Here is a 24,891-nt window from a genome sequence, read left to right as displayed (position 1 = left end):
AGTACTATTTGAAACATTGAAATTGATACCGATACAATTGTATAACGGACTCGGCTGCTGTTTTCTGCTTAATACAAAATTATTGGGTAATTGGCTATCATACAAAAGTATTGAGGTAGGGAAATAATAAACATGCATGACCTTTCTTGGGGGTGTATTTAAGAATGACTTAACCATCGGTTTTCCTCTGTACATTTTTTTCCCCAGAAAGATTGCTTTTACAATGGATATGTTGCAGGTTATCCAAATTCTATTGTGACATTCAGCGTTTGCTCAGGACTCAGGTTGTATATTATTTGAAGATATTATCCTAGATAGGTTTCTATTGCTGCAAGATAGACCATGACCAAAAAAAAAAAAAAAAAAAAAAAAAGCAACTTGGGAGGGAAGACTATGTTTCATCTTGCACTTCTTGGTTAATAGTCCATCACTAAGGGAAGTCAGGACAGGCGCTTGGAAGCAGGCACTGAAATGATGGTCATGGAGGAATGTTGCTTACTTATTTTCCATGACTTGATGTTTGCCCTCTTATGCAACTCTGGGTCACCTGTCCAGGGGTGGTGGCACCACTTGAGGTGGCCTGGGAGCTTTACATCAACCATTAATCAAGAAAATGCAAGCTTGCCTAGAGGCCACCTGATGGAGGCACTTTCTCAACTGAAGTTTCCCTTCCCTGAAAATTCTAGCCTGTGTTGAACAGACAATAACTGCATCTTACTGTCTTCCGACTCAGTCTTCTGTATTCCCTTTCTCATTCTGTATCTGCCTTTATTTTTCAATCCTCTGGGAAATAAACCCAATTGCGAATTTATAAGTCTGTTCCTGGGGAGGGGCCATGTATGGATCCTCATGGGACCTAGTACTTGAGAGGCTGTGGGATGTATTGAGTGTAGGTAGTGGTAATCAATACTTTCATACTTGTCTAGTTCCCACCCAGTGCTGTTTTTGAATTCTTAGAATAAATGGGGATGCTTGAGGAAGATAGCAACTTCTGTCTATTGGCCACCTGTAGGCATGTGTTTCCTTTAGTTCACCCACACTTATAATTTATGACCAAGGCATCAGGAAAAAAAAAAAGAGTCAGGTTCATCATAGATAAGGGACCAATCTTAGTCAGGGTCTCTCTAGTGCTGTGATTTAACACCATGACCAAAACAACTTGGGAAGGAAAGACTTTATTTCATCTTATGGCTTACAAGCTCATGGAACAGGGAAGTCAGGTCAAGAACTCAGAGGCAGTAGCTAATGCAGAGGTCAGGTAGAAGGGTTGCTCCTCATGGGTTGCTCAGTTCAGTCTGCTGTCATCTATGATCCAGAACCATGCCCAGGGATGGCATGGCTCCCAGTGGACTAGACTCTCCCATATAAATCATCAGTCAAGAGAACACCCCGCAGGCTTGCTTGCCTACCGGACAATCTGATGCAAGCATTCTCTCAAATAAGATCCCTTCTTTTAAAAGCTATGTCTAAGTTTATGTCAAGTTAACAGCGACCAACCAATGCACGACCCAAGACTAAGGAAAAGAGAACATACACACTTGTATAGAAAGCTAACGCTAATGCAGCAGAGAATCTTAATTGTCGAGGGACATATATCAATGTCTCCACCTGACCTCTTTGATGTCTATAATAGACAGGCATGTGCATCCCATAGCAAAGTGATGTAGTTCTGGGATAACCTTGACCAAAATACAGGTGAGATAGGCCAACAAAGATGGCTTCAGATGGAAGAAAACCCTGGCCAACCTTTGTCATTAGAATATTACAGATTTGGTTGAATTATTTTAGTTTTCCTTTAACTGTTCTGTTCTAACACCCAGGGGAACAATACAACTTGAAGATGTCTCCTATGGAATTGAACCGGTGGAAACCCTGTCAGGATTTGTGCACGTGATCTATGAGAACACAAACGAGCAGGTTGAGATTCCTGACTTAGGAGAGAATCAGACGTACCGTTGGTCGGATGATCTAGACCGTCAGATCCGGAGCAACATGAAAGTCAGTGTTCACTCTTTCTACTTATTTAATATGGTTTTGTGAAATGAAAAATGCTTTTCGAAATACACCTTACCATGGCTTTATTCTTTGAACACTTTTTTTTCCTCCTCTGTATAGCTCTGGCTGTCTTGGAACTTACTCCGTAGACCAGGCTTGCCTCAAACTCAGAGAGACCTGAGCCTGACCTGCCCTGGCCTCCTGAGTGCTGGCCTTAAAGGCAGGTGCCACCAGGCCTGGTCCAGTATGGTTTTACTTTGTACATGAAGGTCCTATGTCATCTTTTAGTAGCTCGTGAATTTATAGTTGAAATTGGACACAAATTCAGTCAACACTTAGATAATGAATCCCAGAAGCAAGGAGGTTTGAACACAAACCTGGAAATGAAAAGACAATTTTAGATAATTAACAGAGAATATCTGTCGAGGTATCCAGGTCATTTCGATGAAAGTATTAATGCTTTCCTTGACCGTTCAAAAATAGATCATTTGAATGGCTTACATAAGGTCAACTAGAATAATGAACTTTTCCTTAACCATAAACTGGCAAGGTAGCGCAGCAGGGTTTGGTGAATACCATCAACTGCAAACTTCAGGAGCCCTCTGAAATACATGGTGAGCTAAATGCAGCTTCCCCAGACCTGTTAGCAAAAAATATCCTCCTATGTGGATAGTTTGAGATTATCAGAAGGGTTAAGAAAAATAAGGCTTTTGTTATAACCCTAGAATGTTATTTTCAATGTTGTAAAGATTCCTGACTTAGCATTCAGCTTGAGACATCTAACTGAAAGTTCTTGTTAACCACGGTGCTTCTGTGCTGGGAGGTCCTCTGAATGGTCCCTAAATGTTGTGTCTGGAAACAGGTTTATTACACGCAATAGCAGATATCTTTCACCTTGTTTATAAATATAATTTTAATAGAAGGGAACATTTAGAAACGTTTCTCAGGACCCATGTCATTGTGTTTTTCAGAAAGCTGGATTTACCGTGTTACGCCCACGATTCATTAAGATGGATATAGTCGTGGATAAAAAGCTGGTGTGTCCTAGTCTTCTTATGTTCTGTTCATTTTGACCACTTCCTAGATGAGTACAGTACGTTGTGACCGTATCTGCCTTTGTCACCCTGTGTCATCCTCTCTCCACTTCCGTTGACTCCCTTCTTCTTCTTGTATCAGTGGCTGTGTCTTGCCTGACAGGTCAGTACTGTAGCCTGCAGAGTCCACAGCTGGGCAAGGCCATTGAAGACATTTCTCTCATAGTTCCTTCTGACACTGCGGAGACAAGCAAGCAGAGTGTGAGCTTCTGGTTCCATTTCAGCTCGACTCCTCTGCGTCTTGTATCTGGAGTATGTGCTCCTTTCAGTTATAGTGTTTTAGTTCTGATTTCTTATGGGCAACCATCATCTGTATTGTTCTGAGAACCTTTGGCATCAGAGGTATCCAGCACACGGCACTGGGATTTTCCTTTAAAAACATATTGCTACCAGGAGCAGCATTATTCACATTAGCAGGGTACCTCTGTTCACTCCCTTCTCAAATGATGATATTCAGTTAGTTTATAACTTAGGAGCTTTCTATGTGCTCTTAGTTGGGTTGACTCTCTCCTCCCCTACCAATCCTCTATCCGTTTGTACATATCTATTCCTAGTATTTCTCCATTCTGTTGTCAATACCATATTTGTTTGGCTCTCACCCACCCCCAGCCCCACCCCAGCTCCACCAAGCCCCACCCCAGCCCCACACCAGCCCCAGCCCCAACCCACCCCAACCCACCCCAGCCCCACCCCAGTCCTCTATCAAGGCAAATCCCAGCAACCAATGAGTATTGGTGCCACTTATTTCATATGGCTTTACTGCTATTATCCCTGCTGGTGTTTTGCCTGGCTTCTTTGGCTACAATGAATGTGGGCTGTTGTACACAGCTGTAGACACTGATCCCTCTGTGGAAACAGTACTGCTGGAGCCACCATGGTGCCATTTGTTCCTGGTCTACAATGTATTAAGTGATGTTAAAACTCATATCACTTGGTATTTTAATTATTTACTTAGCATTAGTGATTTTTCTGGATTTCAATCAGAATGTGGTCTTATTGCTTACTCAGAGTTCAGTACATGTGTGTGTTTGAGGGCATGTGCTTGTCTGTTTAGAACCATTCATATTTCAAAAAAAAATTTTTTTTCAGTTTGATTACATGGGCTCTGACAATGAAGCTGTACTACAGAAAGTCAATCAGATCATCGGTTTTGTTAACACTGTGAGTTTTTAAAAGCAAGTTTTTAAAAACAATATATATATATATATATATATATATATATATATATATATATGAATTAATGTGTGTCATATTTTGCTAAGCTCCTGAAGTCTCTGTGTAACCCCAAAATAACCATGCTAAATATGTTTTTAGGTGTTTCAAGTGATGCTCAGAATTAGATACAAGTTCTCCTCTCTCTTTTTAGATGCTCTCCAAGTTAAAACTGACTGTTGTAATAAATTCCATTGAAATCTGGTCGAAGGAAAACAGAATTCATTTCTCAGAAGCACCTAATGAATTATTGGTTAAGTTCTTACATTGGAAACGTAAGAATAGACCAGAAGACATTGCATACTTGCTGGCGTAAGCTTGCCATTCTGTATCTACTAACATTGAAAGAATAACTAAAATGACCTATTAATTTTGAAAGATACATGTTTGCTTTGCATGCATTGGTTTTGAATTTCTCTGATATCATGGATATGAAAAAATGAAAGCTATGAAGTCTTCCCTCCCTTAGAAGTGATGTGGGGCGAAATGTACACAGTTTTATTAAAGAGCACAGAAGTGCCAAGGTGCGTGCTGTGCTGGAGCTGCTTGTGGCTTCATTCCAGACACAGTGCTTCCACTTTCCCATCATGACCACAGAAAATCCAATGGTTTGTGTCACAAGAAATTAGAAGTTAAAAATCTATGAAAATGAATCCAACCGCTTTGGCTTTCAAATGTCTGTTACCTGTTATCAAATCTCTAAGGTCTTGTTTCCTATACAATTACTCACCTAGTTAATAATTTCACTTTCTAATAAAGATGGACTGACTCTTAGTGATAAATGAATAGCGGGGCCTAAAAGTTGAAGTTGTAGGGATTTCTAGCTAGATACTCAAACTTTGATACACTCACATACACACATACAGAATATATGGAACCAGACTGAAAAATCACCATTACTGGGGCAAGGGCACTTTCCGTAGATGGTTTGATCGTATTCCTAGGTAGCTATAGACTTCGCACTGAATATATTAAAATATTCTTCATAGAGAAGCCTCGGGAAGTTTATTTATTTGTTTATATTGGATATTTTATTTATTTACATTTCAGATGTTATCCAGAAACCCCTTATTCCATCCCCCTCCTATTTCTATGAGTGTGTGCCCCACCCATCCACTTCTACCTCCCTACCCTTGAATTACCCCACACTGGGGCATCCAGCCTTCATGGGGCCAAGGACCTTCTCTCCCACCTATGCCCAACAAGGCCATCCTCCACTACATATAAAGCTGGAGCCATGGGTCCCTCTCTGTGTGCTCCCAGGTTTTGACCCTGGGATCTCTGGTTGGTTGGTCTTGTTGTTCTTCCCATGAGGCCTCAAACCCTTTCAGCTCCTTCAGTCTTCTCTCTAACTCTTCCATTGGGAACCCCGTGATCAGTTCAATGGTTAGCTGGGAGCATCCGCCTCTGTATATGTCAGGCTCTGGCAAAGCCTCTCAGGAGACAACTATATCAGGCTCCTGTCAGCGTGCACAGGAAGTGTGTTTAAATAGAACAACCCTGTAGCAGCATAGAACTTAGGCTATAGTGAATGTGTGGTGATAGTTGATCCTATGAAAAAAATTGACATTACTAACACTGCTTTTCAATCTACTCATGATTGTTGTATAGATTTGAAGAGCATCCTGCTTCCACAGGAGCCCTATATCCAGGGGATCTGTGCAAATTTGAGTTCAATGCTGCTGTTGCCCTGGTATGCAATTACTATCTCCTTCGCCCCCTCCCTTTCTTCATATTTTGAAAATTGCTAAGTATTTTATAATATCTTATTTATCTGCTGGTCTGTGTATTTACTTACTCACTTATTTATTTGTATTTATACATTTATTCTTCTCTCATATACTCCATCCTGACCATAGCTTTCCCCCTTCCACTACCCCACCCTCATTTTCTGCACACCCCCTCCCCCCAGGACCCACTCCCCAGGCTCCCACCAATCCAAGCCCACAACTCTCCCTTCTCCCCACCCGAGGAAAGAGCAGATCTCCCAGGGACATCAACTGAGTGCAGCATAACAAGTTACAAGAAGATGAGGCACAGACCCTTACATTGAGGCCTGGGTGAGGGAACCCACTATGACAAAGGGGTCCCAAGGACAGGGTTCCCCACCAAAACACCAAGCCAACAACCACAGCATATATATAGAGGACCTAGCACAGACCCTCAAAGGCTCTGTGACTGCTGCTTGTGAGTTCCGTGAGTCCTGCTGAGTTGATTCTGTAGACCACATTCTCCTGGTGTCTTCCATCCCTCTGGCTCCCACAGTTCCTCCCCCATCTTTTCTGCAGGGTTCCCCAAGCTCTGAGTGGAGGATTCAGATGGAGACCTCCAACCTGGACTCTCTATAGGAGGGGAGAAATCTTTTTCTGTGATTACTTATCTTTTTATAACTTTCATGATACAGTTCATTATAGCAACCTGAACTGTATACCACCGCTTTAAAAACAAAATGCTGTTTGCCTTGGTGCATTTGACGTTTTTGTTTGTTTGTTTGTTTGCTTTTTGATTTTTTTTTTTTTGAAACAGGGTTTCTCTGTGTAGTCTGGCTGCTTTGGAAATTGATCTGTACATCAGGGTAGCCTTAAAGTCGGCGATCTGCCTACCTCTGTGCCTCCAGAGTGCTGGGCCTCAAGGCGGGCGCCACTGCCTCCTGGATTTTGACTTGCTAAATTTTTAAGTGCTTATTGTTCATATTATTATTTGTCTAACAGTTCTTTGCTGAATTTCTTTTTGTATTCAACTTCTAGATCCATTATAGAAATAGGAGGTGCGACAGTTCTTCCTTTATTTTTGAAATAGCTGTTAATTTTCACTAAGTGGTTTTTTTTTTTTTTTGTTTTTTGTTTTTTGTTTTTTTGTTGTTGTTTTGGTTTTTTTTTTTGTCATCAGTGAAGCTATTTAAAAAAAAAGATTCCCTTCTTGGAAAGTTTTAAAGAAATCAGTTTGTCTTTCTGTTATCAATGATTTGATTCATTGTGTTGTGTAGGTGATGGTCTATTCTTCTTGAAAGGTGGTGTCTATTTCATATGTTCAGTCAAGTCGCTCAGGAATATTCTTCTCCCCTGGGGGTAGGAGCTCTCCAGACAATGTCCTCCACGTTTGCCTGACCTTTGGATTGTGTTTTCCCCAGGGCTTATTGTTAGTTCTTTTCATTTTAAAAGTGACTAAGATAGGATCGGCTTATTCTATTAATGTTAGACTTTCTTGAATTTTTTTTATTACTTTGTTCTCATTTCATATTTTACACTCCTAATTTCTAAAGCGGAAACTTTGATGGTGAATATGTCTGAAGGCATTAAAAGCGATGAATGAACATTTTATGTCAACTTAGATATACCTTAGATGTTTTGCTGCTTCATAATTAAGTCCACAGTATTGTTTTTTTAAATCCCCCAAACACAGCTTCTGTATGAACAATCCCTGTCTGTCTGAGCATGACTTAACTCTGGTTCTTGATTGGGGGCTAATTTTCTGGAACATTCTGGATTGTAAGCCCCAGGGCTTGTTCTCTAGAATCTATTTTGGACCCAAACTTCCTGGCATTGACTTTTTTTTTTTTTTTTTTTTTTGGTCTTACTTTTCAGGAGGTTTTCTATGTATCTTTCTTGGGTAAATTTTTTGGGGAGAGTAATTTCTCCCTTAGCAGAAGGATGGAACCTGCTCTCCTTTGTGTGAACATCTCCATGAGGGAGTCTCTTCTCTCTTCCTCAGATGTGCAAGAATGTGGCACCCACCTTTGCCTTTATCTCTTATTTATCTTCTTTCCCTAATATCTATCACAGACTGGGCTACCGTGCCTTTCTTTTCTGTGGTTTGACTTAATGTCTTTATTTTGATCGGCAGATGGCTTCTGATGTTGATAGGGGAGACTATACAAAATCCCTGAGGGCTCTGGAATGTTCGATATTTTAGACCCAGGTTCTGTATTTTTTTACTTATTTATTTATTTATTTTTTTGTCTGTCAGTACTTTTGGCCACTGCACTAGGTATGACTGAACATTGTGGTTTTGGCTTTACTTCCCCAATGAATGATTGCACCGAGGGCCTCACACTATTCGTGTGCCTTAAAGAAGTGTCAGTTTGGCTCTCAGCATGTCTACATTTTTGTCATATATTAATCAATTCTTCCATTGAGTTATGAGAGCTCCTTATACACCAGGCAGTAATAGTTCAGCAGATACATACTTTTCAAACTTCTTTCCCATAGGCTGCCTTTTAATTTGTTGATTGATTCATTTGCTGTTTTAAAAAAAAGGCATCTTTCTTTCTTTCTTTCTTTCTTTCTTTCTTTCTTTCTTTCTTCCTTCCTCTCTCTCTCTCTCTCTCTCTCTCTCTCTCTCTCTCTCTCTCTCTCTTTCTCTCTCTTCCTTTCTTTTTTTTCTTAGTTCCCTGAGCTTTTGGCATCTTAGTCAAGAAAAACTCACGAAGGTCAAAGTCAAAAAAACCTTCACACTCGTGAATCCAGGATGCTATTGTTAGGTCTGTAATCCATTTTCCATTAGCTTTTGTGAATGATGGATAGCTCCAGGATTCACAACACCCTTCACTGAAGACTCTGCCCCTTCTTACTGTGATACCTTGTCATTCTTGAAAAACAAACAAACAAACAAACAAACAACTTATGCTTATGTGCATGGTTTCACGTGGGAACCTTTTACTAAGTTCTGTTGGTCTATGTGTTTGGTTTTGAATAAATTCCATACAGACTTGAATTATAGTTTGAATTAAATAAAGAAATGGTGGTGGTAGCCATCTTGTTCCCCATGCTCTAATAAGCTGTGGCTGGTAGGTCTTCTGCAATAGTGTACAGATTTTAGAATTCTATCTTATTTATGTGTAGAATATAACTGGGATTAAGAAACTGCATGACTTTAGATAAAGCAGATATTTTAGCCATTTGTGCTCTTCTAATAGCGGACATCTTTGTGATTGTGTCATCTTTAGCTCTTTTCATTGGCATCTTGGGGAGTACAGAGCCTCTGTCTGAGTGTTTCACATTGTTCTGTGCCACGGGCGGCATCCGCATAGTGTTCTTGTTTTCTCTGCTATGCCATTATTGTAAATACTACTAAGCTGTATGTGTTAGTTTAGGTTGCTTCAAGATCACTGCATTTGTGTACCTTAATACCCTATAGTAAATATATAGGTTCTCTCTCTTTCTTTCTTCCTTCCTTCCTCCCTCCCTCCCTTCTTCCCTCCTTCCTTCCTTTCCTGATTGTTCTAGCTCAGCTTTCGTTGCTGTGCACTGAAGTGGGCAGTGAGAGCAGGAATCCCTTCCTTGTAACAAATCCTTGAGAGGGAGCTCGTTTGGGATCCCACAGTGTAGACATGGGTGTTTTGTTGGTTAAGATGTTTGACTCCATCGTCCTTTTCTCTGTCCTCACTGATACAAGCTGGACACTACAGCTAGCACACAGGATACATGAGACCTACCTCGAGATTAAATCTAAAACACTTAAACAAAGTTGTAATGCTCACTTGCAAAACACGTGAGACTGGTCCAGTGTTTTTCAAATTAGCAAAGAACACCCTCTGAAGCTGTTATTGCTTTCAAAATTTAAGTTCTGGGACCTGGCAGCTGTCACAATGCAGAAAACACATTTCCAACTTCATACACAGAGGTTGCCCCAAATGTCCTCCTTTTTCTCTCCCTCCCTCCCTCCCTCCCTCCCTCCCTCCCTCCCTCCCTCCCTTCCTCCCTCCCTCCCTCCCTCCCTCCCTCCTTTCCTCCTTAGCCACCATTTTCTTCGAATGGTCAAAGATAAAGAATCCAAGAAGATAGTCTTTCCTAGAGCTAGTCATAAATGATTCAATCCAATCTGCTGGATTAGATGAATCTGAGGCAGTCGAGGCTAGTCCCCTGTCAACAGAATGGCATCATAAGGAATGTCATAGGAAATCTGGGTTATTGGGACCCATTAAGGAATACAGTTTTGATTATTAAATACAAGATTAAAGGCACTGGGTTAAAGGCACCCCCCCCATCACTAAAATGAGATGCTTTTCATGGGTTAAGCTTTGTGGAGGTGGCTTGTGCTGTCATTCAATACATAGCAGTCTGAAGTGAAACTCTATCGAGTCACCTGTGTCCAACAAGCCCATCGTCAAAACATTTCTAGAGCTCTACTGCAGTTGCATCCATGCGGGCGTCTCTTGAAAGTGTTAACAAACTACTTTTCACTGCAGTGGATGTTGCTAACCTTGTCTCCTTCCGTTCCTGTTTAGTACCCGAAAGGTTTATCATTGGAATCGTATAGTGTCATTGTCCTGCAGCTGCTAAGTATCAGTATGGGCTTGACTTACGACACGGACAACTGCCACTGTACAGGAGACGTTTGCCTAATGACACCCAAAGCAATGTAAGACGGCCTTCTTTATCAAACACACGCATCTCCCTTTGCTTTTGGACGGTTATTTCTGTTAACTGAATCGAAGGAATTGATGATGACATTTTTTTTTTTTAACATTCCACACCCCTCCCAGTAACGAACACGTGGATGTTAAATGTTTGGAGCCTGTGTTTATCGGCTGCCTGCTTCTCTCAAGTGTCTATTTTCCTATTTTTGGTATGCAACGTTAGCACATCATCACAATGCACGTTATGAAATTTTGATTCATGAATATATCATACGTCGATCAGCTCTGAGTAATGGGCATATCTATTTATAGCTTATTTCTTTAGTGCGTTAATATTCAAAGCTGCCCTAATTGGGTTTGTGATAAACAATAGATTAATGTTAACTATAACCACCCTGCTGTACATGAAAGGAAAGCCTACTTCCTCCATCAGTCTGTGATAGGAACTCATTGTCTGACCTCTCCCTCTTCATGCTTCCCCTGGTGTCTGGCAACCACTATTGGGCTGCCAACTTTCATGGGCTTAGTATTTTACGTGCTACTTTTGAGTGGGGGTGTTGTGCTATTTTTAATTCCTGTACCCAAATCCTAAGTTCTTCCACTTAACATAGTGTGCCCTGAGTCCACCCCTGTTGGAGCAAATGAGAGGGGTGGTACACTTTTTATGGCAAATAAATAGTAGTTGCAAGCAGACACATTTTTGCTACTCATTTTGTGACATGACAAACATTTGGGTTGATCCCACATCACGGCATTTGTGAGGTCTGGTGTAGGAGCCATTCGAGCCTGGGTGTCCCTTAGACATGTGATCTGTCTTTCTTGTTTAACATAGCAGGCTCTCTGGATCTCCCTGTGGTCTACCCCCTCCCCGTCCTCCCACTTTTGAAACAGTATCACACACTGTGTGTAAAATAACTATATTTTACATTTCTGTAAAATAGCTATAGTTTTTATTTCTGTCACAGTAGGTAGGCAGAGTTGTAATTGCTTTCTCTCACCACTTTCCTGTTTTCCATTTGACTCTGGAAAGGAGAAAGCCTACCCCAGCTACCTTTTCCTATACTTCTAAAGTCATTGATCCTAAGTCACTGTCTTTGAAGGGCAGGTGGATAGAAAATGCCCAGGTCCTATGTGGTTCTTTCAGTGCTGGGAGTTGGTTTCTGGTAACTTAGATCTTGGCTATGCAGACTTACCTCTCACTACATTTTATGATGTATATAACTTATACTTAGTGAGGAAGACACAAGAATAAGAAATACCATTTGCCACATCATCTTGAAAATGTTCAACAGTTTCAACAGTTTGACTTAATGTTCAAGTTTGTATATAGCAAAAGTGTAAGATAGAATTAAATCCCTTAAAAAATATTAAGGCTGAATATTTGAATATCAATTATCTGGCCTTAGTAAGAGAATCATAAATAGCAGTTCCAGTGCTTAAAGATTCCAAACTTAAAGGAGAACACATGTACAAATGCACATACTCTGCACATGCTCAGTCTACACACACACACACACACACACACACACACACACACACACACAGAGAGAGAGAGAGAGAGAGAGAGAGAGAGAGAGAGAGAGAGACCTTAGCATCTATGATGTTGATATCTAGGTAGTGGAAGTTAAGAACCCTGGGTCAGCACATTATGTGTACTGAGGGAATACCTGTACTAAGTTCTGTGTAAGCACAGCATGTGACAAAAAATGTTTTTTGAATTGTATCATTGGTTTTTATTTTTTTCTCTGTAGAATTATAAAAGCGCCATAGCAATCTCATGGCTGTGTCTAAAAGCGTCTTTAGCATTGCCTGGCAAGGGTGGTGCTCTCAAAATCCTTCCCCAAAACACTTTGCTATGGGAACTGCAATACCAAGCAGCAGCTTTGATCATGTGCACATTGTTACATTCTAGATATTCTGGGGGTATGAAGGATTTCAGTACTTGTAGCTTGGATGACTTTAAATACCTGTCAACAAGACAAGACCTTGGATGTCTCCGGGACATGCCTTTGGAAAGACAATCATCCCCACCAAAAAGACCAAGAAGAATCTGTGGCAATGGGGTGCTGGAGATGAAAGAACAGTGTGACTGTGGCACTTTGAAGGTAGGTGGTCCTTTTTCCCTCCACCCCCCATCCCACTTCAGTTTTTATCTGCAGTGCTAAGAAAAGCAGAAAGAAGTTCATCTTTCAGTAAAGTAGAGTGAAAGTAGACTTCTCCCTCACCCCTTTCCTTCCCTACATGAGCTATGTGAAGCTGAAATCTTCATCTCCTAATATTCCGTTTAGAAGTTAGCACATTGGTCCTTTGACTGAGAGCTGCCTAATAAGCCCTGCCCTTTGACATTGTTTATTATCCTGGTCTGCTGAGAATGTGTGATAGTCATTAGTATGTGTTCCTAACTAATACACAAGGAAATCACTCTGTGGACAACTGTTCTCAATTAAAACATTCCAAATAAAACCTGTAGAAAACAAAACCAAAACAAGACCAAAGAAAGTGACAGATAAAAAAAATGTTAAGAGACCCGAGCAGGCTTGTCACCTGTTAGAGGAAGGGTTGAAAAGGAAAGATTTCATGGAACAGTATCTTTATCAGGCCCAGAACACACCAGCAGATATCCTGGGCTTCCTGTTCTCACAAACATTCTGCCATCTCTTTCACGGTGCTTCCCGAGCCTTAGGTGTAGGAGTTACTTTGCAAACATACCAACCAGGGCTGGGTACCCACATTTACTTCATCTCTGTGTGTTGACCACTTGTCTTTAATAGCCCCTACATACTCCCTCAGAAGTCAGCTAATCACTAGTGGTCAACCCTAAACACATTACACATGAGCAACACAGAATGGACTCACAATATGCTGTATGTACATAAACCTGTGATTAACAGTAATTGTAGAAGAGGTCATGAAATTGAGAACCAGTTAGAGAGAGCACAGAAGGAGTTAGAAAGGGGAGAGAGAAATAGAAATGATGCAAATACAGAACTTATGTAGGAAATATACCACCCCCAATCATAAACAACACACACACACACACACACACACACACACACACACACACACACACCATACAAACAACTTTTTAACCAAGACAACCAGAGATGACAGAGTAGTACCAGAAACTCTGTAGAGGCCAGAGGCTCAGTCTGATCACAGAGCTGCCCTAAGAAGTTGCTCCAAGGTGAGCAGCCTTCCAGTGCTGGAGACACCTACCACCTTGGTTGCAAATAATCCTGTACCCCACACTCCACAGATGCAAATTGTGTTCTGTTCACTACCATCCAAGCTGTTGCTATGCTGTGCTATCTTCAGATCAGCTTCATCTCTGAGACCCTACCATTATTGAGCTACACTCATGGGTGTTTTACATTTATTCACATTTGCCTGCTGTGGCTTCCTGCCTCTGGGGACAGGCTTCTTAGGAAGTGCTCTTGCCTCTCCACATGCTACTTTGCCTTGTGATCAGCTCTCCAGAATTTAGAAGGAAGAGAAGCAGCCATGTTCTCTGGTACCTGAACTGATATGGTATCCTTTCCATGAAGATAGCAAGATAATGATGATGATGACAATGATAATGATGATAATGATGATGATGATGGTTGTTATTATTATTAGTCACCTTGTCCTGTGGGGTGAGCAGCCACTGTGCCCAGCCCTCCTGTGTGTGAGCTAGTCTTCTAAAACCTGAGATGTTTCACCTCCCTGGAAAACAGAGTCCCCGACCCTCCCATAGGCCAGTCTATAGTTACATTTTGTCATTCCTGAGTACTTTTGGGCACCACTCAGTTCTGCAGAACCTGACCTGCTGTTTGCTACCCTGTGAAGGTCTCATCATCACACACTGCTCCAGTTGCTTTGTGGTCTGGATTATTATTACCATGTTCTTTCTCTTGGTGCCCATGTGTCTGAAATGTCCCTTCCTTTCTACGAGGACCAGAACTGCCATACTGTTCTTGCACTGGGGGGGGGGGGGGGGGGGGGGGGGGGGGGGGGGGGGGGGGGAAGCTACTAAGTGGAGTTTTGGAGTTTTGTTACAGTTTTATGAAAAGTGGGAGAGCCATATCACTCATGCCTCAGAGATGACTCTAGCCTGGAGCTTCAGCCATAGAGCAGGTTAAACAGAAGAAAGAACCTTTGAATTTGAGGATGGGTCTTTTGAAATAATCAAGTCAGAGGGTATGGGAAGGAAAAGAACATGGAAAGGGGTAAAGAGAGACCGTGGAGCTCATATGCCACCATGAAGTTCAGAAATGCTTACTATGGAACTTCCCAAAAGAGAGAACATAAAACAATTATATAAAAAAAAAAAAACACATAAAAAAACCCAATAACTTAAAACTTCCCAATTTGGGGGGAAGATTGATGAGTCCTAACACTTTCTCAAATATATTAGCCCAGTGGTTCTCAACCTTTCTAATGCGGAGACCCTTTAATACAGTTCCTCATGTGGTGGTGACACCCCCCCCAACTTAAAATTATTTCATTGCTACTTCATAGATATAATTTTGCTACTGTTATGAATCACAATGTAAATATATGATATGTGATCCCATGGGGGTTGCCGTGCTCAGGTTTAGATCATCAGATGGTTTGACCCTAATGGGATCCCCACTCAAACTGCGAAAAGTGGAAGACAATTTTAAGCAAATTGACATGCAAAGGAATCATTATGGGGCTCTGAGTGTTTTTTTTTTTTTTTTTTTTTTAAATGTAGAAACATTTTAGGGCAAGAGAGACTGGGGTTATATATACTGAGTGCTGAGAGAAATCAGGAAAGAAGCCTGTGCTCCAAGGAGCTCGTGTTTATGGAGGGCACATTTTAGAAATAAAGAACTAAGTTCCGAGACAAGTAGAAACTGAGGAGTTCATCCCCACATACTTCTAATAAAATCTTAGTAGAATTTTCAGCCATAAATAATAACCAGCCATATTTTGCCTATAGGATATTCATTTGATATTGACAAAAACATATATACTGCCAACAAGCAAGAAAGAGGAGAGATAACAATACACATCCCTAAGAGGTGACCAAGTCCAAAGCTTTGTCACAAGAAACTTACGTGTTAAATCACCAAGAGTATTCACCAGCTGTAAGCATGCATTCAGCTAACACTAGAGCAACAGCATACACAAACACATTTAAGTACATATGGAGGTAGAAATATATAACAATACAGTAGCAGACTTCAGTATTCCACTTTGAAAGCTCAGAAAATCATTAAGGAAGGAAGTAACAAAGTTTACTCAAACTTTGCTTTAGACTATATATATATATATATATATATATATATATATATATATAACACAACACACACATACACATACACACACACACCACACACACACACCACACACACACACACACACACACACACACACACACACACACACCACATACATCTTCCTACCTAGAGGCAGTAGAATATATATTCTTATCTCATATATGGGAACCAACTATAATATTAAACCGTAATAGCAGTTTCCCAATACAAACCTTGGAAAATTAACAAATATACAGAAAGTGAGCATATGCCCTGGAGCAACTAATGGGTTGATGAATAAATAAACAAATAAACAAACAAACAAATAAATATCTTGAGGTGAACGAGAGCAGAGATCGAAAACCCCTCAAGACCTCTCAGATGCAACAAGAGCAGTTCCGGGGAGGGGGGGACCATTATTAATATTTAATAATTGGTCTTACCATAGTAAAAGAAATAATACATTGTATAACCGCAACACATAACTTGAAAATGCTAGACAAGATAAAACATTCATTTATGAGTCCTCCAGGGCAGCACCACAGTTAGATGCTTCTGTGATGATGGCAATGTCTGTTGATCTACCTGTGACCCGAGTGACTGGCCACATAGGGATGCAGAACTGGACAGCAGTATTATTAACCCCATGTGCCTCTGGTGAATTTGAGTTATTCCAAGTGACTAGCTATTATTCTCCTGGTAGGGAAGCTCTAGAGTTTTCAGTCTGCGTCCTTCCTGAGGAACCAAAATAGAGGCAAGCAAATGTCCAAATGCAGCCCGCTCTCGGATCTCAGGCTCTGGAGCAGAGCCAAGCCTGTCCATTGCTGGGATTGACAAGTAAAGAGGACCAACAGATGAAGCTTGACCTAAAGCCAGAATACAGAAATGTTTAAAGAGAATGGTTGTTACTAAGAGATCAAGAAATGATTTCCCTGGGTGGTTTCATGGTAGTCTATGTTAAACTGTATTGAATAGAGAGAAGTTTGCTTTTACAGAGTGTTGAATGAGATAGTTCCATGCCCTTTCTGGAGAATGGGATATTGGAACTATAAATGAAAGGAAAAAAAAAGATTACATGGTTTGTAAGATCATGTGCTCCAGCCTTCTTTGATGTGGCACAGTCACATGTAGTTAAGTAAGATTTTGCCTTTCTTTGCAGAACTGTACACACAGAAAATGCTGTGACCCCATGTCATGCCGACTGAAGCCCAATGCCACATGTGGCTCTGGGGAGTGCTGTACTCAAAACTGCAAGGTAAGAAGGAATCTGCATTTGAAAACAACCCAGAATTTATTTCCTTGCAATAAAACACATAGTTCGGAGAGATGGCAAGCAATGGCATCACCCTTAGCTGGTAATTCTGATAGACTCGTGTGATTGCCCCCCCCTTCCACACTTGGCCCATTTGGTGACCTGTCACTCCTGTGCTCTCGGGTACATTTGTCTCATGTTCCTTCTCTACTAACTTGGCTTTCTTACGTTTCCTCTGTGACCTCCAACATTTCTGTCTGATCAACATATGGCTCTGCCAGTTTTCCTCATTTTTTTTCTTTCTGTGTATATCTTATATGAGGGCAAGGAGTCAGACAGGTTCTTTGTATCAGTTAAACACAGTTTATTGTCTTCTGGGAAAGTCCTTTGCTCTGCTGCCCCTACCCAATGAATGCTGTCCCTGTCCGCTTTCTCATCATTCAAACTCTTTAGGGAGGGCTCCGTGAATGCTTACATCTTAAGAAAAAAAAAAGATGATCAAAGTAAACAGCATGAATCAAAGATGGCAACAAGGTGTGCTTAGACATCAGTGAGTGTGGGGTTGTGTTAGTTATGGTTATTTAGAGAAATAGTAACACAGGCGTGCACACACACACACACACACACACACACCACTAGCTTGTGTTTAGTCACCACTGAATATAAGTTAGAATTATCTAAAAGAAAGAAAGCTCAATTAAGAAAATGCTTCCATAAGATCCAGCTGTAGGACTTTTTCTTATTAGTGATTTGATGGGTTAAGACCCCAATTTGACCCTGGTTCCAGACTACAGTAGTACCTGCTTTAAGTAAAACATATAACACCCCAACACCCCGCCCCCCCAAACTTACAAAACTTTCATAAAAGGCAAGAATATAGTTCTACAATACTAAAGGATATAAAAGTGTGAGTACATATGCATCCCACAGCAGAGCAACCAGACACAAAAGTAAAGGCACCAGAGAAAGACAGACCCATTCAAAAACAAGAAGGACTACAAATTCTACACTTAGCAATAGTCAAATCACATTGCTGAGATGGTGCAAAGGACAAGTTTAATTATTATGTCCTTCCATGTAAGAGAAGCCACCCTCCTCCCACCAAGTCCTCTGTCGGCAGGAACAGCCTCTGCCAGTTGAAAGGTCATGGCAGAGCTTGCCTCTGATCTGGAATCTCATCCAGGACAACCACTGCAAGAGCAGAGAGGTGAAATCTGCATGTTTAGAAGTTGGAGTCTTGGAAAACCAATTCTAAAACTCACACAGTGAAATGAGTAACACCCTACTTTGTTCATCTCCTTTGGGGATCTGGAGAGACTGCAGCAAGTGCTCTTGTAGGCTCTGTACAAGCTGTGGCACATCTGCAGCTCTGCCCACAGGAGCACAGGCCCCGACCCTCCTGCTGTCTACTGAAAATAGTAAGCATTCTCATTTGGACTAAGAAAGAAATTAAATTTAAAAAGAACTTCAACATGGTTGTCTCCTTCTCCTCCTTCTCCTCCCCCTCCCCCCTCCCCCTCCCCCTCCCCCTCCCCCTCCCCCTCCCCCTCCCCCTCCCCCTCCCCCTCCCCCTCCCCCTCCCCCTCCCCCTCCCCCTCCCCCTCCCCCTCCTCCTTCTTTTTCTTCTTCTTTTTTTTTTTTTCACATATATATAAAATTTATTGAAATGACATACAGGCTGCAGTCCAACTAACCCAACAATGACCAGCTGTGAATGGAAAGTCCAAGACTCCACTAGTTGCTCTGTCCCACGAGGCTGGGTGGTTCAGCTGGTCTTCTGTATAAGCTGGAATCCTGAAGAAGTGACTCCAACAAATGTGCTGGTAGAGTAAATGCAAGAAAGCAAAGACTAAATGAACCCATCATCCTCCATTGTCCTTATATAGGCCTCCAGCAGAAGCTCTGGCCAAGATTAAAGGTGTGCTTCAACATCCAGATTATCATCCCACCTGATGATCTGGATCAAAGCTTTGTGTTTTCCAACCTCAAGACTCAGGTCACTGGAGTGCCCGTCATTTCTGGATTCTAGTTCATTCCAAATATAATCAAGTTGACAACTAAGAATAGCCATCACAGTGGCATTATATTAAAATTTTATTTATCCTAATTTTCAGAATTTTAATTATTTCCCTCCAAATATTCTATCAAGTACAAAGTCCTGATATTTGTGCTTACTAATAATTTATTTTATGATTTCTTTGGTGAATAATTTTATTTTATTTTATTTTTTTATTAGATCTTTCATTTACACTTCAGATACCATCCCGTTTCCCCATTCCCCCCCCCCTTAGAAAACCCCTATCCCATGCCCCCTTTTCCTTTTTGCATTTATACATTTTTTAAGAAATGTTAATCATAGGCTTTATAAGTTTGGTATTGTTCAATCAGAGGTGTAACCCACTACCCAACCTAGATATATCAACTATCTTTGACTGGTGGAGATACATGAACATCTGCTTCCCTGTCTCCCCCCTCTATCTCTCTTTCATCATCTTTCATCTCCCCCCTCTATCTCTCTTTCATCAACTTCAACATGGTTGTCTCCTTCTCCCCCTCCCCCTCCCCCTCCCCCTCCCCCTCCCCCTCCCCCCTCCCCCTCCCCCTCCTCCTCCTCCCCCTCCCCCTCCTCCTCCTCCCCCTCCCCCTCCCCCTCCCCCTCCCCCCTCCCCCTCCCCCTCCCCCTCCCCCTCCCCCTCCCCCCTCCCCCCTCCTCCTTCTTTTTCTTCTTGATAAAATTGTTTGCTATCTAGTTCTGGTACATTTACTGTATTCTTACTACACTAATCTTTGAGGTAACTGTTAACTGCAGGTTTGCTTACTTTGTTGCTGAGGTTCTCAATATTTGAGTGTTTCGAGGCTCGGTTACTTGCGGCAAAAGTGTGCACATTCACATTGTTTTTATTATTGCACTGTGTTGTTGTAATTATGATTGTATTGTATTGCTGAACACATCCCTTAGTGGTGAAAACTTCTCATCTACAACTAATGAGGAATGGAAGCAGAGCTTAGAACAGAAGTTACAGGAACAAAAAGATGAAAATGAAAGTGGGAGACAGGAGATTAAAGGGATAATTGAACAGAAGATAGAGCAGTTAATAGATCAGATGGAGAAACAGATAGAAAATAATGAATTGAAGACACAAGAAATTATAGATCAGAATAAGAGACAGAAAGATGAAAATGAAACTGGGAGACAGGAGCTAGAAAAGATGATCAAACAGAGCATACAACAGCTCACAGATCAGATGAAGAAACAGATAGAAAATAATGAGGAATGGAAACAATTACAATATAAAAAAACATATGAAGCATGTATACAAACCTTAAGGGAGGAATTTAAATTTTCAGCTGAGGAAAATACTGAGGTTAAGACAGAAGTAAATAGAGAAAGTCAACCAAGAGTTATTAGAAAACACACCTTGGTCTTTCCGGTTATGGTACAACAAAGACCTCCAAACGTTGTTTACCCACAGGGTTATGAGGAATTTGAATGGCAACCTGTGAATGTGTTATATCTGAGAAAATTTAAGGAGAGTGTCACTAATTTTGGTATGCACTCACCATTTGTTAAACAAATTCTGACTTCTTGGGCTATTAAAAATAGAATAATCCCCCAAGACTGGAAAGATATGACAAGAGCTATATTAGAACCTGCCGCAAATTTACAATGGGTTGCACAGTGGAGAGATGAGGCGAGGGAGATAGCACGACAAAATAGAGCCAGAGGAAGAGAGATTTCCATAGACCAACTGCTTGGTGAAGGTCATTTTGCTGAAATAGAGGTGCAGGCTGTATATGATGAAGAAACTCTGGCATTGTGTAGATTGTCAGCCTTAAATGCCTGGGACAAAGTTGCAGAAACCAGGAAGAGACTTGAACCATTTACTCAAGTCATACAAGGGCCAAAAGAAACCTTCCCTGACTTTTTACAAAGGCTAACCTCAGCTGTCGAAAGGAGTATATCAGATTCAGTAGCAAGAAAGGCAATAATTGAGTCTTTAGCCTTTGAAAATGCAACTGCTGAGTGCAAGGAAGTAATCAGACCACTGAGGGCAAGGTCAGCATCAATAGATGGATGGATTAGATACACAGCTGATGTTGGATCTCACTCAGCTGATATGTCAGTAATAGGAAAAACTGCAACTAGAAACCTAGAGATGACCCAAGATTTCAAATGTTTTAATTGTGGTAAATGAGGTCATCTCAGAAATGACTACAGGACAAATCAAAATAATATGAAATGGGGACCTAAGCTTTCTGGAATTTGTCAAAGATGTGGCAAAGGCCGACATCTGACCAGGGAATGTAGAGCAACAACAGACAAATGGGGCAATACCCTGCCAAAAAACTTCTAGGGGGGCCTCTCGCAGGCCCCAATGCCAGAAAGGGAGAATTCTCTTCCTCAGGACAATTAAATGTCACTGCTTCAAAAACTGATGTTCTGAGACCAGTTATGACTGAGGAGAAGGGCACACAAACTGGAGAGATACACGACCTCAAGGACATGCTGGACACGAAGGAGCGGATGGTCAATGTTCTCCAGAGGAAGACAGAAAATCTTCAGGAACAACTAAGAGATAAAGAGAAGCAGATGAGCAGCTTGAAAGAGCAAGTCAAGTCTCTGCAGGTGGACACGACTAACATGGACACAGCTCTGACAATGCTGAAGGAGGCTCTTGCAGACAAAGAGCGGACAATTAAATGTTTAAAGGAGCAACAGGACAGAGATGAGCGAGAGAGGCAAGAGGAGATTGAAACCTACAAAAAAGATCTTAAAGACTTGAAAGAAAAAGTCAGCCTATTGCAAGGAGACCTCTCAGAGAAGGAGACTTCTCTCTTGGATCTCAAAGAGCGTGCTTCTTCTCTGGTTTCCTCAGGACTAAAAAAGGACTCATGGCTCAAGACCTTAGAAATTGCTCTTGAGCAGAAGAAGGAAGAGTGCCTAAAAATGGAGAGATCTAATCGAACTTTAAAGGAGATGCTTAATTGACAAAAGGAATCAATAAGAACCCTCAAAGATGGATTATATATTGCTTTATTAAACTTAAATGTTTTGAATATTAATGAACAAAACACCACAGTCACTGAGAAACATTGGATGGTGGATAAAACTACTGAACTAAATCAATCTGTTTATATTAAGGTTATTATGACCTCAGAATGGAAAGTGGGAAATGTATTACACTGGGGGAGAGGTTATGTTTATGTTTCCACAGGAAAAGAAAAGCTGTGGGTTCCTTCCAAAATGATAAAGATCAGAAATGACAAAGGGAGACCCCCTGAAGCACTAGTCGACACAGAAGAAAAGGGAGACTAACTCAACCAACCAAATGGGTGATGTATATATGGTGTTATGTCTCTTATATGGACTTAACTGGCTGGGACTAAAATGTCAATACAAAGCCAAGAACATTTAATTGGGTAATAATTTCTCATGACTTAATACATGCCATCCTTTATGAGGGCATGTATATAAGTTATATATAGTTTGATTAAGTAATCAAACTAACCTGAAGAGGGCAGTGGCCTTTCTTTATTGATCTTCATTGACAAAGCTGTGTGCCCTACATGTTCCACGTGAATGTTTTTATAAAACTACCTGTTGCTTTTAAGTTTTATATGTTATAGGATGAAAGAAGAGAAACTCAGCCCTAGCATGATTTATACTCGGGGATTCTGAGTCTCTAGGACCTCCTATTCCAGCTTCGTGCTTGATTCTACTGCAACTGCATCAAAGCCGCTTCTTCTAAGGACTTGCTTCCAGAACTTTTCCAGAACATCTAGCTTGCCTGTGCAGCCTTTCTGATTGTAACAGTTATGGTGTCAGCTTTGCTATGAACTTTCTCAGTACACAGTGACTTCAAGGCAAATGATGCCAGCTAGCTCTCCTTTGACTAAGCCAATTTTCCTGTTTCCCTTTGGGCCCCCAGATGGGAATTTTTCGCCCCAATTCAGCTGGAAGCAGACAAAAGGAGATCATCGCCCCAGTTCCTTATGTTGGGGTGGATGGTTCTGGTTACTTTGTAAATTATACATGTGTTGCAATTTAAGGAATACTTTACAAATGTAGCTTCAGACAGGAAGGGAATTAGAGAGCTAAATCTCAGGAATAAAGTGGGATTAATATTTTACTCTTATATAGGCATTGTGCCTGTATAACTCATACAGAAATACAAAGCTTAGACCCAGTTAAAAAAAATAGGTATATCTTACATTGGTAAGAAATCTTTATAATAATTACAAGGTTGAAATTATAATCTCTTACATTGATATGGAATTTATATTAATATATTACTCTCATGTAGGCATTGTACCTATATATCTTATTTAGAAATACAAGGCTTAGACCCAGTCCTTTTTAATTAAAAAAAAAATAGTGGAAAGGAATTAACAGACAACTGTTCAGATTGCCTTACATAGTTGATTTTCAAAAACGTTAGAAATCCATAGAATTGACATTACAAACATTCTTATATAAACATTTATTTTATTGGAGACCTATCTGATCCTGACAGCTTCCCAGTCTTGGATTCTAAGAAGAAATTGAGCATCTTTGGAGTTACACCAGTTGTGGTATGACAGCCACTAGGCAAGAATTGCCTCTTTTCATCTACAGACGAAATAGTGTGCAAAAAAAAGAAACACACTTGCAGAATAGTCGACTGATTATATCTGCCAAGACAGAGTAATCAGCCCTTAGTAATTCTGCATTACTAGGTCTGTCAGATGATTCCTGGGCCAGAAGGCTGAAGACCAGATGCTCCAACATTTTGAAATAAGGAACTGTCTAGATGTTCAGTGGTCTATTTAAATTGGTTGAGTTTTAGAAGCCACGCTTTGTGCTTCCCATATCTTTATTTAACTGAGTCATTCTGGATTTCTGATGGGGTTGAAGATTTATAATCTCACAGCCAACCCAGGCTATTTACTTTAAGAGGATGGTTTTCAGATGCTATTCATTCTGAAGACAGGACATAAGCCAGGTTCAGAACTAAGTTTTTTAATTGAGAGAGATGGCAAAGGTTCTATTTAATTAACAAAAATGATGGGCTGGGTGTTAGGTTTATCTTGTACTTTAACAATCACAACATGGTAATATAGTTAGTGTTCAATTAATATGTGAAAAAAATTTTTTTTATTATTGGACAAAAAGGGGGAAATGTGGTGGATAGCCCTAGCCTCTTGTTGTCATGGTAACTCCACTCCTGGGAGGGGCTGCGAAGGAGGAGTGAATCTTGTAAACCTTCTGTCCAATCAAATTTGTTAAATAAAGGCTACAGCCAGTGATTGGGCAGTAGAAGAGGAGTGGGAGGAGCCAGAGGCAGGAAAAGTGGAGAAGAGGAGGAGAGCCGTGAGGAGAGAGAGAAGCGGCAGAGTTGGCAGTTGGTCGAAAGAGAGGGCAGTTGGTGGAGAGAGAGAAGACAAAGAAGACCTTGACCTAGGAAACCGCAAGTTGTTAAGAGCTCTCATAGCCGGGGAATAGTGTAGTTTAATGGTAAATCTGCCCAATCTAGGCATGCAGCATTCATTTGATACTTATTGACTTGTGTCTTTATTCTATGGATTCCCTATGGGCAAGAGATTTACCGCAACATACAACATTTCTTATCTGAAAATCTGCCTTTCCTGTTCTTGCTACCTCTCGTTTTCATCACTGATGCTGCTCGCCTATTAGCATGGCGCAATGGACGTTATTATTTGACTTTGATCATGTTT

The 24,891-nt window shown here is 40.9% G+C and overlaps 1 protein-coding gene across 3 annotated transcripts in view; it reads left to right on the top strand.

Annotated features, from left to right (window-relative positions):
- LOC117721752 (disintegrin and metalloproteinase domain-containing protein 5-like) overlaps positions 1 to 24,891 on the top strand; it is a 77,880-nt gene that overhangs the window by 3,009 nt on the left and 49,980 nt on the right. For all 3 annotated transcript variants that reach the window (XM_076913918.1, XM_076913919.1, XM_076913920.1), the window contains exons 5-13: positions 208 to 284; positions 1,821 to 1,998; positions 2,967 to 3,032; positions 4,179 to 4,250; positions 4,456 to 4,613; positions 5,913 to 5,994; positions 10,528 to 10,661; positions 12,572 to 12,764; positions 17,083 to 17,178. In XM_076913918.1, coding sequence (XP_076770033.1) covers positions 208 to 284; positions 1,821 to 1,998; positions 2,967 to 3,032; positions 4,179 to 4,250; positions 4,456 to 4,613; positions 5,913 to 5,994; positions 10,528 to 10,661; positions 12,572 to 12,764; positions 17,083 to 17,178 — 1,056 coding nt within the window. The remainder of the gene's footprint in view (positions 1 to 207; positions 285 to 1,820; positions 1,999 to 2,966; positions 3,033 to 4,178; positions 4,251 to 4,455; positions 4,614 to 5,912; positions 5,995 to 10,527; positions 10,662 to 12,571; positions 12,765 to 17,082; positions 17,179 to 24,891) is intronic.

The sequence above is a fragment of the Arvicanthis niloticus genome, chromosome 16 (assembly GCF_011762505.2).
Source record: "Arvicanthis niloticus isolate mArvNil1 chromosome 16, mArvNil1.pat.X, whole genome shotgun sequence".
Taxonomy (NCBI): Eukaryota; Metazoa; Chordata; class Mammalia; order Rodentia; family Muridae; genus Arvicanthis; species Arvicanthis niloticus.
This window is presented reverse-complemented; position numbering and strand designations above follow the sequence as displayed.